This window comes from Dermacentor andersoni, chromosome 2 (assembly GCF_023375885.2).
Source record: "Dermacentor andersoni chromosome 2, qqDerAnde1_hic_scaffold, whole genome shotgun sequence".
Taxonomy (NCBI): Eukaryota; Metazoa; Arthropoda; class Arachnida; order Ixodida; family Ixodidae; genus Dermacentor; species Dermacentor andersoni.
The window spans coordinates 5,771,923-5,790,298 of record NC_092815.1 but is presented as its reverse complement, the minus strand read 5'-3'; the positions used below and the strand labels follow the sequence as shown (position 1 = coordinate 5,790,298).

Below are 18,376 nucleotides of genomic sequence, written 5' to 3'. Positions count from 1 at the left end.
CACACGGGTGTTTTCGCATTTCGCCCCCATCGAAATGCGGCCGCCGTGGCCGGGATGCGATCCCGCGACCTCGTGCTCAGCAGCCCAACACCATAGCCACTGAGCAACCACGGCGGGTTTGCTCGTCTTACTGACTCGTCCTTCGCGTAACAATATGATCCCTAATTTATTGTGCTTCTCGAGGATTAACTGCGGGCCGTCCGGCACGCCGAGGAAGCCGCCCGTGTCCAAGGACTCGAGGCCGTCACCTAGGCTGGGGTGCTGGCGGCCCAAACCCGCCCAAATCGCCGGACAAATTCAATGAAGTTTTTACTCGCTCACTCTCGACGTTTGTGGTAGGAGAACTAAGTTCTGTGGAACGCACTTGGGCGCGTCCAGTTAAAGCAATACCCAAGCTTTGTACAAGTAAAATACCACATTCTCGCCCTTGATCTACCTGAATGCCACTGTGACGCACTCATTGGTCCGCAAGCCGTGGGAGCACGGCAGCGATTTGTTCAGACGCGCACGAACGAGCTCAGCCATGCCAATTTTACGCCTTTTTTTTCACGCAGTCGATATGTCTTGTTGACCTGCTGTGTTCTAAATCAGAACACAAAATTTATGCCATTTGGCTTTTGTAAATTAGCTCACTGACACTTTCGCGCACTTCTACCAATCGAATAGATTTGGTAGCAGCACTGAACCCGCAGCGTATAATCACATTCAAATAGGTCTTGTAAATGATAAAGAAACATCAATTTTATGAGCAGTATGATGGCCATGATGACACACATTTCACATTGTGATTGTGCTCTGAAGTACAATCACAATGCGAAGGCTACCAATGTGAAGGCAACCATTGGTTCATCATGGTCACTGAGCCAGTGCATCGTACAGGGGGTTTCGGCCGCTTACATATACATTTTGAATATTAAACTGCATTGTAGAAGGCCATTTTCAAGCCACCTTTCTAACTTATAAGTCATTAAAATATCACCCGTTGTTCATTTAGGTCCCAAAAAAAATCTGATTGCTGAGTCTAAAACCTTGATGTAAACAGGTAAAAAAGTCACCAAATCCTAGCGACAAAATCGCTAAAGTAGCAACGCTACTTAAATACCGGTAAATTATAAGAATCAAATCTGATTTTGTGTTTTCGAAGATGGTTAGGTTAGACAGCCCGACAAACAATGGATGGTATAGAATAAACTTGTTTTGAACTCCAAGCGACTCAGCAATTCAGGCTCACAAGGCGCGTCCCGCACGCGTCTCAAACCGCAAAGTACGGCAACCCTATCTGCTTAGTCTGACCGGTCATCTGCTACAGCACACGACGCGCGAAAAACAATCCTAGCTGCCCAAGCAGGGCGTACGTAATAAAGAAATCTTACCTGTGTGGGTGCAATTCTGACAGAAAGTTTGACATCAGCTGTTCTTTTGTTGGATTTGTCAGTGTGCAGCTGACAGTGCCCGCTTTCAGAAGCATGTGTGTGTATGGAGGGAGGGGGCGGGGGTATAGGTGAGCATGGCTCCCCCCGAACCGGTAGATACGCCTATGACAAGCGTGTTGTCACGCACGCACAGGTAAATAAAAACACTTCTTACTCGATAGTCACGAGAACTTGCTGCCACAAGGCTGGCGTGATGAAGAGCGCTGGCGGCGAGAAGCGAACGCTTCGTGCTCCCTCAGTTTTACCGCGAGGACACCTTTCACGGCCAAATAAATAAAAACCGTCTTAAAAGGACTGGGAACCTCAATTGCACTATTTAGGTTCCTAGTATGACAGACCAAGCAGCCCGAATCAGTGCCTTGATCAAAGACTACTGCAGATGTGCAGAGATGGGGAAGTCTACGAGCTGGAACCGAGTAGACCCCGTGTTCTACATACATACCGGAGATGAGTACACCAATGTGGCCGACACTCTGCGTGCAGCTGGTGGAGAGACCAGACCTCCCTTATCCGGGCTTCAAGCGGCTTTATGTAGACTCGAGTGACCTTGGTCGAGACTCCAGGCGCCGTATTCCGTGATTCCAAAAGTGGGTGGGGGAGAAATAACCTACTTTGCCCCCCTTCTGAGAGGCTTAACAGTGGCAATGCAGGAAAGCGGCAGATGACCAAGCAGCTGAAGCTGAGCCATTGCCCAGGAGGTGAAGTGCATGAATCAATGGCTAGATGTGCTTCTGTTCTTGGAAATAAAAGCTTCGCGTTAGTAACAATCCTGTTATCTTTATTTTGTATACTTTTATATTGGTGTACATAAACATAACAAAAGTGTAACTGCATACTGATGGTTAATAATAAATGCAGAAGGCTACTGCCACACGTCAAACAACTTAAGTAAAAGAAGCGCGGGAACTCTCTGTCAAAACGCTGGCGTGAGGAATCGCGGCAGCAGCACCGAGCAAAGTGACATTCGTGTTGTCTGTCGCTTCAACGAAAAGCAAGCGCCGAGAACACACAGTGCGCACAGCGCTACGAGCCACCGACGCACCGAGACGCTGCCCCCGAGATGCAGCCGCCGCGTGCGCATTTGCAGGCAATGCCACCCGCCTCGCAACGTTGGGTGCCTCGCGCGCCGCTGGTGAAGGCACGCTTCCCGCCCGCTTTCGCACTGGCGAGATGGAGCCGCGATTGTCGGCTCCCACGTCTTCGCTCGCACGTACAGCGTAGCGCGCGCGGCGACGGTGTTGTAGCCCGTGGACTTTATACGGACACTCACGGCGACGGCGGAAATGCGCTTCCAGTGTCCATATAATTGATATCGCAATAACGGTGTTTTTCCGAGCCTGAAAGAAGCCCGTGAATACACGCGAAGTTGCTGCGCGACTGCGCGCTCGCGGCACTTAGCGTGTATTCTTTCACGACTACTTTCACGCCCGGAAAAACACCTTTATCTATAGGACGTACTGAGAAACAGAAAACCGCATCGGGAGTTTTTCATGTTGCCCTACAATTCTTTCATGGTCACCTTTCACCTAATTATAATATTGGACAAGTTGAATCAAGACTAATTATGTGGTTATGCGGAATGCAAAAAGAAAGATCGCAGTATCTCCAAGCGACCGCAAACATTACCTTGGCCCTGTCCAGCTGTGTGGTTTTTCCATGTTGAAATCTTGGTGCATGATAGTTGGGACAACCTGTATATATATATATATATATATATATATATATATATATATATAGTTAAGCTTGTGCGTGAGACTAATTCGTGCAGCACAGCACATTGCGCTTGTTGTCAGGTGCTATTCTCTGGGCCACCTTCCAGGAATCGGAAAGGAGACGGCCAAGGAACTCGCCAGGAGGAAGGCCCGCGTGATCTTAGCCTGCCGAAACTTGCAGCGCGCCCAAAAGGCCGCTCGAGACATCTTTGCGGAAACTGGCGAAGCGGTGGTCGTCAAGCAGCTCGACCTGTGCTCCTTCAAGTCGGTGCGGGCGTTCGCTGAAGACGTCGTCCGGACGGAACCAAGACTTGACGTGCTGATCAACAACGCAGGCAACATCCCAGGCAAGAACGAGCTGCAGCGCTTCGCGCACCTACACACACTCTCTCTGTCGCTCTCTCACACACACGTACGTGTGTGTTTCTGTGCGTGGCGTAAATCGCTTAATGTTGTGCCTGTTTTCGCAGACAAGTTGATGCTCACAGAGGACGGATACGAAGTGGGCCTGCAGAGCAACTATCTGGGTCATTTCCTGCTGACTATTCTGCTGACAGGTGGGCTCTCAGACTAACATGCGCTATTTGCCGGTTTCTAGGGCATTGTAGACAAAAAGTGCCGCTTCGCTAACATTGCCGGAACGCGGTACGCCTATGAGTATCTATCACTTAGTCCCTTGCCACATAAAGCCTCAATATGCTTACAGTACGATCACAAAAAGGTCTGACTGTGCAAATGTTGGAAACTTTCCTAAAAGAAATCGAATATCGTTCTTTCCGACTCGATCATCGAAATTATTGGTAACTCACTATTCATAAACACGAATACTTTTCGCATAGTTTTCGAATATTTAAAATGTTTAACTGTGCGTGATAAAACATAACAAATAACATTAAAGCAAAAGTGCGATATACTTGATTCCGGCGCGGCCGTAGTATAGACATAAGTTCTGCAGTAGAGAATGTGCTAAGAGCCAGATTTTCCTGGCTAAATCGGTCGCACTCGCCGAACACTCGTAGGTGTGGACGAACCTTTGTTCCCGACGCAGTATTTGTGCTTTAAGCATGAAATGCCTTTGGTCACCGTTATGGGCGACCTTCAAAGAGCCAGAAGTGACAGCCGTTACGTGTTTAGAAAAAGTTTATTTCAACAAAAGACGATACGAACACTGAGTCACAATGACTGCGCAATTCCACCAGGACGATTCAGGCATAGTTGCGAGAATAAAACGAGATCCTCCGGGCAAACAGTCAAATATTTAAAGAAAGCGGTCTCTGGCCCCCAACCCTTTGTACAAGACCGCATTAGATATGCTGGTTACCGCCTAAACAAGTTACGAAAATATTGCTTCCGAGTTCTTCTTAATGTTTGTTCACAATATAACTCAAGTGGTAACTTCTAGCACGTTGAAGTTTTATTTGTCATTTCCAATAGGGCAACGCTCAAAAGGGACGTACAGGGCACCACACACTTTCATTTCATTTCATTTATTTATCCTCAAGGCCAAAGGCATTACAGAGGTGCGTGGGTACAAAAATTTGAAAAACAAGAAAATGCAGCAAAATGTTGGTGTATAACATATCTAGGTGGTTCCTGAAGTACCAGTATTAGCTAAAGTAGTGCGAGGCAGGAAATTCTCTTCAATGGGGGCGGTGTTGCGTACTCCAGGGTAGCGTACCGTACTGCTGCCGAGAAATAGCGGCGCCTGCCTATCGAAGCTCGACCGACATTACTTATTGGGTAGCGTGGCGTTGTCGGCGGGCTGCAGGCATCCGGTAGACCATGGCGACCGAGCAAGGGCGAGACGATTTGCTAGTGCGAAACTTGCAAGGTTTATTCAAAGGTAGTTGAAAGAAAATAAGAAGAGCATGAAGTATATCAAAAGTACATTTCAGAGCCCCTTAAATAGGCTCTCTACAAGTGTGGGCGGGATCTTGCTTCCGTCGAGGACACGTGACAGGCACCGAGAGAGGGCCCCTCCTCCTGCATTACCGAGCACGGGAAGGAGAAGTCGATCCTCTTTTCGACGAATCCTGGGAGAAGGTCGGGTGAATGACCTCTTCGGCGCCGTGGGGTCCGGCCAAGTAGAAGGTAGGGGGATGACGTATCGCCCTTGGCGTCCGACCAAGTAGAAGGTAGGGGGATGATGTATCGTCCTTGGCGTCCGACCAAGTAGAAGGTAAGGGGATGACGTATCGCCCTTGGCGTCCGACCAAGTAGAAGGTAGGGGGATGACGTATCGCCCTTGGCGTCCGGCGAAAGCTAACAGCGGTTTGTCCGGGAAGGTGGTCCCAGTCGTATGCTGTACGGGGAATGAGACTAATAACAGCATTTTTTTCGACAAGAAATGATTGTAAATTAATCTCGGTGATCAGTGCCGGCAGAGACATATGAAGGCTCGGATATCAAGATGGATCGCAAGTAGGGATTATCATAATAAATTTTGTGAAATGAACAACGACGAAAATACTGACGGCGATGGGCGAGCTGAGGCAGGCGCAATGTATTTTTCATAGATGTTACACTGGACGCTCTGCTGTAATTTCCTGTAATAAACCGTGCAGTATTATTTTGAATGAGTTCAAGAGATTTAATCAGAACTTCAGTACCCGGATCCCATATTGAAGCAGCGTATTGTGATTTTGCCCTTACTAAAGTGGTGTACAAGAGTATATTCTGTGAAATCGGGGTGGATTAAAAGTTACGACGAAGGTAGCCAAGCGTGCGGTTGGCGTTGGTAATTATTTGTTCAATGTGCTTGATTGTCACCTTTTGGCGCTGAGACAGGGTTGCCTGTGCTCCTTTGAAAACCAGCTGTCCGTGACTTAACAGTCAGGCGCGGGTATCGCGTCGCCTTGAGAGATGGCGCCACACTGCGTAGCGCCTCCTTCAGGCTCTTTTATTTTAGCTGAGCAGCGTCATTATTGACCAGTGCGCAGTATGACGTGGTGCGGTTTGCACTACATCCATTTTGAGATTGCCGAGTAACGGCAACTTCGAGGATGGGTGGTGGGGTGGGCTGCTGTGAACATGCACTACATTCATTTTAAGATTGCCGAGTAACGGCAACTTCGAGGATGAAATAGGCCCTCGTCGGGGCGCGCGAGCGCCCAACTGCAGGCATGCATAAAGTTTCTCCAATCCAATCCAATGTCAGAACGGCAAGTTGGGCCAGTTGGTTGGGATTCATACTAACGTTTGTTACAGCGCAACCTAAGACAAGGGCAACAGAAGGTACAAAACACAAACAAACGACGACACAGCGCCGTGTCGTCGTTTTGTACCTTCTGCTGTCCTTGTCTTGGGTTGCGCTGTACCAAACCTTAGTACCAATCTGCTGTGCCGGTAGCCATTTCACGCTTACATCTACTCTCGATTACGGAAGAGCCTGCAATCTTTCAACAAACTCTTCGTAATGGGCAATGAGATAAGTTTGATAATCTTGTGAATGCACAGATGTGAAAATGGTCTCATAAAATTGGTGGCGATGTCTGCTTATTATTCGAGAACTATTCAATAGGTGTTCGATATTTGATTCACTTTTAGCACTATTCAGTTCATATTCGGTTCAGTCTCAGAAATCACTACGCTCACACCTTTACAGAAAAGCTGCGCTAGAATTAAGATGGGACAGGGTATATGAACCGCAGAGACACTTCCGATCATGTCTCGCGTTCTATAGCACTGCCTTTCTCAGTGATGATGAATCAACTAGCCAACCAGCCTCAATTCTATTTGCTTTAGGATATTTATTCATGGTTTGAATGAGTGACAGGGATAAATAGGGTGCCTCCGAAGAATTGGTTGGCCCACATGAATAGTGTTAATTTGGACTGACGTCGCGTGGTCAGGCCATTTGAGTGGGTGCTTGCGCAGAGCTTCTCAAGAAGAGCGCGCCCAGCCGCGTGGTGAACCTGTCTTCGGTGCTGCACCACTTCGGCACCACGTGGCGCATCGAGGAGCAAGCCAAGGGCACATACGGCTGGCGCACACCGCTGCTCACCTACTGCAACACCAAGATGGCCATGGTGCTCTTCACCCGAGCTCTGGCGCCTCGGCTCAAGATACACGGTGAGCTGCACGAAGTGGCGCGGCACTTCCCGCTGTCTCCAAGCAAAGTGCAACACCTTCATTGGGACAACAGCGTTTCCCAATTAATCGGGTCAGGGCTCCTTTGGCCGCACCGACGCAACTTGAAGCTGCCTACCTGCCAATACGCGCTGTTGTCCATAGATTGGCCCGCCCTTCATTCAGGCGTGACCGACCTGCTGCTTTGAGAAACATGTCGCGGCATGTTCTGCTTCTTGCAATTGACTCAGGCGGTGCTTGATCGAGGCTTGACAATTACTCTTCGCCTCTGTCGTACGTGGTGGGATTGAAGTATTTTTGTAGAATGCGCGAGTACATATATTTTGCCCTCGTGCACCGGTTTGTAGCTCAGAGAAGGAGCATTCATGCACAAACACCTTCAAATGCAAGAGGGCATATGCTCCCTGAGAAGGAGCTCTCCTTCTACATTTTTGTGCATATGTAATACATTTCCACGTCTTTTGGAATACTTGCCTCCGTGTCAATATTCATACGTGAAAAGATTGAAACTCTAGCCTATATACATGTATATTTACAAAATAAAACTCAGTGCCCTTCCACTCTATGAAGAAAGATGACCAGCGAAGCTGTGTATCTGGGCGCCTTAATGGCGAACTGCACCTCCGCCGGGGATTGGCCCGGTATTGCACTATCTTCGGGATCGGCCGACGTATGGAGAGAGCTTAACGCCTGCTTCACTTCCGCCGCGTGTCGGGCCGGTATTGCACTATCTTCGGGATCCCTCCACGTATGAGGAGTTTTGTGTCTACACACGAACGCGATCCTGGGAGAGCTAGTCCATAACAGCTTCGCTGTAAAATCCGAGGACACCTGAGCATTCGTATGAGTTTGTGTGATATCAGTTTGTATGTGTGATAGCATTAACGTACGATTGAAGGCCGCTGAGCGTTCCTTCAAGTTATGAACTCCTCGAGGGCAAGCTAGCGCGTTGAGACGCTAGGCCAACACCTCCTAGAGATAAAGCGAAAGAGATAGAAGGGAGGGAGGAAAGGCAGCGATGTTAATCAGACTGAGTCCAGTTTCCCACCCTACACGTACGAAGGGGGAGTGACAGAAAGAGAGAGAAGACATGAGTCTGTGTCGCACTTTCACATGCACTAAGCTAGGTGCAGCATGTCTACAGTCGGGCCCTGAAGACTGTTGCCTTCAGGTGCTCAACAAGCGCTAGAATGCTTCTTAACGCCTCCTAGATAACACAACGCCACTGCACTTAGACCTGTGAGGTCATGCTACCTTGCCCGCTTTGCTCGAATACCAGAGAATGAGACGCTCCCGAGTAACGGGGGGGGGGGGGGGGGGGGAGGGGACGATTTGGGCGACAACGCTTTCGTCACGCCGGGCTTGGAAATGGAAATTTCGGTCCAAGTAGCATGATCTCATAAAGAACAGTGCACAGAGTGCCTATCTAGGGGGGGGGGGGGGGGGCTGGGCAGTCGGCTTCTGGGCATGCGGTTGTAGGCTCTAAACTCGCTACCACCAACGTTCATCCTTTCAAATTTATTCATTTTTAATGCGTAAACATTCTTCGGCGAGTACCCCAGCCTATCACGCGAAACTTGTAGTGACTTGTATCTGCACACAAATGCGTCATTTGTGAAGACATCTATTCATTATAATAGTGTAAATGTAGATGATCAGAAGCTTTATAGGCAATGCGGGACAATCGAAACCATATAAAAAAATTGATCAGAGAGAATTCCCACAGGGGGATATATAGGGATCCGCAAAAATGCATCGGGAAGCCTAAAGTAGGGGTGGCTCAACTGGATACATAGGGCTACATAAAAAATGATTGAGGAAGACTATAGTAAGGGTGGCCCAACCTATAATTGGAGGTGGGCCAAGTGAAGTTTGGAGATTAGCCAACTTAAAATTAGGGGTGGGCCAACTTGAAAGTTCGAGATTGGCAAACTTAAATTTGAAGGTTGGTGAGCTGAAATTTCGGGGTGGCCCAACTTGAGTGTGTGGGTGAACCAACTCGAAATTTGGGGATGGGGCAACTCGAAATTTAGAAGTAGGCCAATATAAAGCCCCTCCATACACGTTTTAGCCGACCGGGCCAAGTATCGCCAACCTACCCTGCTCCTGCGCGCTTCTCCCTCATTCACCCCCACACCTTCCGGCGTCAAGCGGAACTTGCGTAGCCCCAGCTTCTGGTTTTAGGTGGAAGCGACGTCACTGCTGGATAGAGATTCGAGAGTGCAGCAGGCGAAAATTCAGGAACTTGAAATCTCGGAACGCGTGAAGACCAGATCGGAAATACCAGAAGCGGAAATTGCGGAAGCGGAACTGGTATGAGCGACGAATGAGGGAACAGTGGCGCGCATCAAAGGTTGGCACTACTTAGCAAACGCGGCATTGGCGCGTGATCGGAGAGGCTTTGCGCCAATTGAAATTTGGGGTTGGTCCAGTATGTAGGCGCTAAAATTAAGGAACTGGAAATCCCGGAACGCGGGAAGACCAGATCGGAAACACCAGAAGCGGAAAATGCGGAAGCGGAACTGGTATGAGCGATGAATGAGATAACAGTGGCGCACATCAAAGGTTGGCACTACTTAGCAAACGCGGCATTGGCGCGTGATCGGAGAGGCTTTGCGCCAATTGAAATTTGGGGTTGGTCCAGTATGTAGGCGCTAAAATTAAGGAACTGGAAATCCCGGAACGCGGGAAGACCAGATCGGAAACACCAGAAGCGGAAAATGCGGAAGCGGAACTGGTATGTGCGACGAATGAGATAACAGTGGCGCACATCAAAGGTTGGCACTACTTAGCAAACGCGGCATTGGCGCGTGATCGGAGAGGCTTTGCGTCAATTGAAATTAGGGGTTGGTCCAGTATGTAGGTGCTAAAATTAAGGAACTGGAAATCCCGGAACGCGGGAAGACCAGATCGGAAACACCAGAAGCGGAAAATGCGGAAGCGGAACTGGTATGAGTGACGAATGAGATAACAGTGGCGCACATCAAAGGTTGGCACTACTTAGCAAACGCGGCACTGGCGCGTGATCGGAGAGGCTTTGCGCCAAATGAAATTTGGGGTTGGTCCAGTATGTAGGCGCTAAAATTAAGGAACTGGAAATCCCGGAACGCGGGAAGACCAGATCGGAAACACCAGAAGCGGAAAATGCGGAAGCGGAACTGGTATGTGCTACGAATGAGATAACAGTGGCGCACATGAAAGGTTGGCACTAAGCAAACGCGGCATTGGCGCGTGATCGGAGAGGCTTTGCGCCAATTGAAATTTGGGGTTGGTCCAGTATGTAGGCGCTAAAATTAAGGAACTGGAAATCCCGGAACGCGGGAAGACCAGATCGGAAACACCAGAAGCGGAAAATGCGGAAGCGGAACTGGTATGTGCGACGAATGAGATAACAGTGGCGCACATCAAAGGTTGGCACTAAGCAAACGCGGCATTGGCGCGTGATCGGAGAAGCTTTGCGTCAATTGAAATTTGGGGTTGGTCCAGTATGTAGGTGCTAGAATTAAGGAACTGGAAATCCCGGAACGCAGGAAGACGAAACACCAGAAGCGGAAAATGCGGAAGCGGAACTGGTATGTGCGACGAATGAGATAACAGTGGCGCACATCAAAGGTTGGCACTACTTAGCAAACGCGGCATTGGCGCGTGATCGGAGAGGCTTTGCGTCAATTGAAATTAGGGGTTGGTCCAGTATGTAGGTGCTAAAATTAAGGAACTGGAAATCCCGGAACGCTGGAAGACCAGATCGGAAACACCAGAAGCGGAAAATGCGGAAGCGGAACTGGTATGTGCGACGAATGAGATAACAGTGGCGCACATCAAAGGTTGGCACTAAGCAAACGCGGCATTGGCGCGTGATCGGAGAGGCTTTGCGCCAATTGAAATTTGGGGTTGGTCCAGTATGTAGGCGCTAAAATTAAGGAACTGGAAATCCCGGAACGCGGGAAGACCAGATCGGAAACACCAGAAGTGGAAAATGCGGAAGCGGAACTGGTATGTGCGACGAATGAGATAACAGTGGCGCACATCAAAAGTTGGCACTAAGCAAACGCGGCATTGGCGCGTGATCGGAGAGGCTTTGCGCCAATTGAAATTTGGGGTTGGTCCAGTATGTAGGCGCTAAAATTAAGGAACTGGAAATCCCGGAACGCGGGAAGACCAGATCGGAAACACCAGAAGCGGAAAATGCGGAAGCGGAACTGGTATGTGCGACGAATGAGATAACAGTGGCGCACATCAAAGGTTGGCACTAAGCAAACGCGGCATTGGCGCGTGATCGGAGAGGCTTTGCGTCAATTGAAATTTGGGGTTGGTCCAGTATGTAGGTGCTAGAATTAAGGAACTGGAAATCCCGGAACGCAGGAAGACGAAACACCAGAAGCGGAAAATGCGGAAGCGGAACTGGTATGTGCGACGAATGAGATAACAGTGGCGCACATCAAAGGTTGGCACTACTTAGCAAACGCGGCATTGGCGCGTGATCGGAGAGGCTTTGCGTCAATTGAAATTAGGGGTTGGTCCAGTATGTAGGTGCTAAAATTAAGGAACTGGAAATCCCGGAACGCGGGAAGACCAGATCGGAAACACCAGAAGCGGAAAATGCGGAAGCGGAACTGGTATGTGCGACGAATGAGATAACAGTGGTGCACATCAAAGGTTGGCACTAAGCAAACGCGGCATTGGCGCGTGATCGGAGAGGCTTTGCGTCAATTGAAATTTGGGGTTGGTCCAGTATGTAGGTGCTAGAATTAAGGAACTGGAAATCCCGGAACGCAGGAAGACGAAACACCAGAAGCGGAAAATGCGGAAGCGGAACTGGTATGTGCGACGAATGAGATAACAGTGGCGCACATCAAAGGTTGGCACTACTTAGCAAACGCGGCATTGGCGCGTGATCGGAGAGGCTTTGCGTCAATTGAAATTAGGGGTTGGTCCAGTATGTAGGTGCTAAAATTAAGGAACTGGAAATCCCGGAACGCGGGAAGACCAGATCGGAAACACCAGAAGCGGAAAATGCGGAAGCGGAACTGGTATGAGTGACGAATGAGATAACAGTGGCGCACATCAAAGGTTGGCACTACTTAGCAAACGCGGCATTGGCGCGTGATCGGAGAGGCTTTGCGTCAATTGAAATTTGGGGTTGGTCCAGTATGTAGGTGCTAGAATTAAGGAACTGGAAATGCCGGAACGCGGGAACACCAGATCGGAAACACCAGAAGTGGAAATTGCGGAAGCGGAACTGGTATGAGTGACAAATGCGACGGAGACGGACAGGCTTTGGTTCAACTGAAATTTGATGGTGGGCCAGTATGTAGGTGGGGCATGGGTGAACTTAAATTTGGGGGCAGGTCCACGTGAAATTTGTGCGTGGGCCAACATAAATGTACGGGTGAACCAACTTGAAAATTGGGGATGGGGCAACTTGAAATTAAGGGGGGGTGCGTCAACTTAAATTTTGGGGTGGCCAACATGACATTTGGGCATAGGCAGCAACTTGCGATTCGCTGATGATATTGCCTTGCTTAGTAACTCAGGAGACCAATTGCAATGCATGCTCACTGACCTGGAGAGGCAAAGCAGAAGGGTGGGTCTGAAAATAATCTACAGAAAACTAAAGTGATGTTTAACAGTCTCGGAAGAGAACAGCAGTTTACGATAGGTAGCGAGGCACTGGAAGTGGTAAGGGAATACATCTACTTAGGGCAGGTAGTGACCACGGATCCGGATCATGAGACTGAAATAACCAGAAGAATAAGAATGGGCTGGGGTGCGTTTGGCAGGCATTCTCAAATCATGAACAGCAGGTTGCCACTATCCCTCAAGAGGAAAGTGTATAATAGCTGTGTCTTACCAGTACTCACCTACGGGGCAGAAACCTGGAGGCTTACGAAAAGGGTTCTGCTGAAATTGAGGACGACGCAACGAGCTATGGAAAGAATGATAGGTGTAACGTTAAGGGATAAGAAAAGATTAGATTGGGTTAGGGAACAAACGCGCGTTAAGGACATCTTAGTTGAAATCAGGAAAAAGAAATGGGCATGGGCGGGACATGTAATGAGGAGGGAAGATAACCGATGGTCATTAAGGGTTACGGACTGGATTCCAAGGGAAGGGAAGCTTAGTAGGGGGCGGCAGAAAGTTAGGTGGGCGGATGACATTAAGACGTTTGCAGGGACAACATGGCCACAATTAGTACATGGCCGGGGTAGTTGGAGAAGTATGGGAGAGGCCTTTGCCCTGCAGTGGGCGTAACTAGGCTGATGATGATGATGAGACTTAAATTCGAAGGTGTGCCAACCTGAAATTTTGAGGTGGGGCCAACTGAAATTTGAGGGTTGGCGAAGTGAAATTTCTGGTTGACCCAACGTACATTTAGGGATAGGCCACGGGAAATTTGGAGGTTAGCCAACTTGAAATTTAGGGGTGGGCCAAGTGAAATTTGAGGGTGGGCCAACATGTAATTGGGACACGGGTGTGCCTAATTTGGAAGTGGGCCAACATGAAATTCGGGCATGGGTGGACTTAAATTTGGGGTTGGCCCAATTTGAAATTTGGGCGTGGGCAAATTCAAATTTGGGGGCGGCCCAACTAAATTTGCGAGTGGGCCAAGTGAAATTTGGGGGTTAGCGAACTTGAAATTTAGGGGTGGGCCAAGTGAAATTTGAGGGTGGGCCAACATGTAATTGGGGCACGGGTGTACCTAATTTGGAAGTGGGCCAACATGAAATTCGGGCATGGGTGGACTTAAATTTGGGGTTGGCCCAATTTGAAATTTGGGCGTGGGCAAATTCAAATTTGGGGGCGGCCCAACTAAATTTGCGAGTGGGCCAAGTGAAATTTCGAAGTTGGCCAAGTTGAAATATGTGGGTGGACCAACTTTAAGTTTAGTGGTGGTCCAACTGAAATATTGGGGTGGGCGAATTTGAAATTTGGGGGTTCTCGAACTGAAATTTGGAGATGGCGCAACTTAAATTTGGAGATTAAGGCTTGTGTTCACACTAGTTGAATATCATACTTGTTTTAAAAAGCCGCACTGCAAACTTGAACTTAGAATTTGGCTTAACAAGTTCCTTAGGAAAGGTGCTAACAGATGGGCCGCACGTCTCAAGCTCAGTTGGCGCATTGCGCTTTGTGCGTGGCGTTCTTGCCCTCAATATACAACCCGGATTTGTTTCAATAAACAGGTGATAGATGCGCTTCGTATGTGCTGCACTCGTCTCTGTGGTTCAATTTTGCAGCGCTGCTTTTTAAAAGTGGAAGTAGGCGAAGTTAAAAGTTGGGTTTGGGCCAACTTAAATTTGGGGGTATCCTTATCCATACTTAGACAACTCCAGTAGAGTTCCTGCATACATTTTATGCATTAATTTCCTTATAGTGATTAGCGAGGCGAAGTTAGAACGCACGCCAGAGCTTGCGCGGACAAGGAACGCGCAGATAACGCAGGCTCCCGAGGGTGACGTGGCGTCGCGGTGATGCCTTCTTACGCAACAGCTGGTGTTCTCGGTCGACCGCTCTGCTTTGTCGAGGCACACACGTGACATGGCGTCGCAGCCAATGGGAATTTAGGTGCCGGCTGTTTCGCTGCTACAGATGCCGGATTTTAATGCCAAAACATTATATGTTCCATGGGACAGAAAGGCCGGCGTTGTGCGTGACGAGTGGTAACAAAACTCGTCATCATCAGTGACGTGATCAGCATCTTTTATGACGTCAGTAGTAACGCAGGATTAAAGTGAGAACAAGTTGTATTAAAGTGACTTAAGGTGGAGTAAAGTGAAATAATGTGAAGTCAAGTGAATGAAGGGGAATTAAAGTGGATTCAGGCGGAATAAAGTTCACTAAGGTGGATTAAGATTGATACATATTAGTGTAAGGTGGGTTAAGGTAGAGTTGAGAAGGAAACGTGACAATGTATGACGTCACGTATCATGGGCGTAACCAAACAATAACAGAAGTTAATGCTTTCGCACTCAATTCACGAAATGATACTAAGTAACTGCCAATTGCTCGCTGAATGCTCGATTTGATGCTCACGCAAAAAATAAAAAGGTGAGAGCACACTTAATCTTCGCCTTTAAACTTGGATGGCGATAGCATTCAAAGATCTCACACTTGCGTACAACTTCGGCTTATGTAACCGTGATGTTTACCGGGAAACACTGGAGGCGAACGCTATGCACGAAGGCGAGCTTTCTGGTAGAAACGCGTTCTCTTGCGTGGGCCGATCCCACAGGTAGTGCCAGCCGCGCCAAAAAAAAAAAAATAATGTTGTCCAGGTTTCTGTTACTTTCGCACTTTTAATAGGTAAGTCTGAGACGATTTAACGTAAAATGCATGCGCTGTCAGTGTGTTGTTTCATGACATTTGTTTGAGGGCTGTCATTCTCAAAATTACAAGGAATAACTTTGTCAAGAATGTAAGGCAAGGTACGAGCACCTTTAGTGGTAGAATGGCGTAGCAATATAACCCACATATACCGCATGATACATAGCAAGGCGTGGCATATACATATACCTAAATAAATGTGGAAGTCTCGCTCACGGACAACTCCGCGGACACCGACACTGGATTTTCTGGGACACGGGGCCCTTAACGCTGTCGCATTAAAAGATCCTCCACACTGGCCAGAAGGCAACAGTGGCGCTATTACTAAATCGTGGTCATCATTTAGACACGAGTGGCCTCTTCATCCTGGACGGCACGGGGCCGTAGCACTATTTTGACGCTTCGTTGTCGCTGCAGGTTCTCTGTTCTTCAAATCTTCAAATCAAAGTTTGCGTCACCGTTATTAATGCCAATTCTGACGTTGCTTAATTCTGCCGAAGGCTATATTTCACCTATTAGATTGCATTTCTGACGTGGTAAACACGCATGTATTATGGTTAGCTCCTGAATAGGTGTCGACATAGAAAAATAGATTGGATGCTCGTATTCTTTATGTTTATTTGTTATTACATTGGTGGTCCTAACATTTTACTCGCATAAATGCTTTGACAATATTATATTATGCGGGTAATTGGGTAATTAAGAAGATAAATAGTGAGAACTTCTTAGGTTAGACAAGCATTGAAATTTGCACTGGAAGTAGCGCTCGCGTAACTCGGCGACGAAAGTGAAATGGACCCATTTACTAGACTTCTTCCGAATACACACACAACAAATCACAAGTAAAAAAAATTATTAGTTCAGTGCCTATCCACTCGGTAAGAAGGATGACCAGCGAAGCTGTGAATAGGAGGCCCCTCAATGGGCGAACTGCACCTCCGTAGCAGGTCCGCCTGGTGTTGCACTATCCTCGGGATCGGCCCTCGTATTGGGAGGGCTTAACGCCTGCTTCACCTCCGTCGCGGTTTGGCGCGGCATTGCACTATATCCGGAATCGGACCACGTATCGAAAGTGCTTAAGGCCTGCTTAACCTCCGCCGCGGATCGGCCCGGTATTGTACTATCTTCGGAATCCGCCCCCGTAGGGGTGCTTAAGGCCTGCTTTACCTCCGCCGCGGGTTGGCACTGCATCGCACTATATCCAGAATCGGACCACGTATCGAGAGTGCTTAACGCCTCCTTCACCTCTGCCGCGGATCGGCCCGGTATTGTACTACCTTCGGAATCCGCCCCCGTATTGGGAATGCTTAACGCCTGCTTCACCTCCGTCGCGGTTTGGCGCGGCATTGCACTATATCCGAAATCGGACTACGTATCGAAAGTGCTTAAGGCCTGCTTCACCTCCGCCGCGGGTCGGCCCGGTATTGTACTATCTTCGGAATCCGCCCCCGTAGGGGTGCTTAAGGCCTGCTTTACCTCCGCCGCGGGTTGGCACTGCTTCGCACTATATCCAGAATCGGACCACGTATCGAAAGTGCTTAAGGCCTGCTTAACCTGCGCCGCGGATCGGCCCGGTATTGTACTATCTTCGGAATCCGCCCCCGTATTGGGAATGCTTAACGCCTGCTTCACCTCCGCCGCGGGTTGGCACTGCATCGCACTATATCCAGAATCGGACCACGTATCGAGAGTGCTTAAGGCCTGCTTCACCTCCGCCGCGGATCGGCCCGGTATTGTACTATCTTCGGAATCCGCCCCCGTAGGGGTGCTTAAGGCCTGCTTTACCTCCACCGCGGGTTGGCACGGCATCGCACTATCTCCGGAAACGGACCACGTATCGAGAGTGCTTAAGGCCTGCTTCACCTCCGCCGCGGATCGGCCCGGTATTGCACTAACTTCAGGATCCGCCCCAGTATTTTATTTATTTATTTTACAATACTGCCGCTCTCAGCCGAGAGCCTAGCAGACGGGCATGAACACTTTGTTTTCCCCTACATAAATACATGTGCGAGCTACACAAAGAATGAAAAGCAACAATATTCAACAAAATACAAAAGATAAGGTAGATAAGCTATACAACACAACACTAAAAAAAGCAGAATAAAATGAACAACAACCGGGGCATATCATAGTCAAAGCAAAAACGTGAAGTATTTGGAAATAAACAAGTGTATACATTTTTTTTCGAAGTACTGTTAGTTTAACATAAAGAGAATAGGGAACAAACATGAGAAATCGTTAATAATCTCTTGTGATGAGCTCCAGTTGTGAAACGAACAGGGATAAAGAATTTGTCGCTGTTAATAACGAGTTAAGTTCATTCCATTCTCTGATTACTCGAGGAAAGAATGAGTACCTGAATGCGTCATTAGAAAAGGAATACTCGGTTAGCGTATGTTCGTGTTGATGCCGTGTTATTCTAGATTGCGAATATGAAATGCACCGGGTGATATCAATTTCATACTGACGGTGCAGCATTTGAAACAGAAATTTGAGTCGACCTTGTTTCACTCTCGTCGATAATGTGTTGAGGCCTGAGGAAGCTAAGAGACGTGAAGGTGAGTCAGCAGTACGATATTTGTTATGAATGAACCTTGCGGCTTTTCTTTGTACACCTTCAAGTTTAGCTATGTTAGTTGCTGTGTAAGGAAACCAAATTGTGTTAGCGTATTCTAAAACAGGTCTCACAAATGTTTTGTAGGCCAGAAGCTTAATGTTCGTTGGAGCGATCTTTAGGCGTCTTTTTAGATAAAATAGCTTTCGTAGTGCAGTAGTTGTAATGTTAGTTATGTGTGTTTCCCAATTGAGGTTTGATGT

The 18,376-nt window shown here is 48.3% G+C and overlaps 1 protein-coding gene across 1 annotated transcript in view; it reads left to right on the top strand.

Moving 5' to 3' along the window:
- LOC126542920 (retinol dehydrogenase 12-like) overlaps positions 1-18,376 on the top strand; it is a 136,044-nt gene that overhangs the window by 72,109 nt on the left and 45,559 nt on the right. The window contains exons 3-5 of the mRNA XM_072286104.1: positions 3,253-3,492; positions 3,616-3,702; positions 7,022-7,216. Of these exons, the coding sequence (XP_072142205.1) occupies positions 3,253-3,492; positions 3,616-3,702; positions 7,022-7,216 (522 nt within the window). The remainder of the gene's footprint in view (positions 1-3,252; positions 3,493-3,615; positions 3,703-7,021; positions 7,217-18,376) is intronic.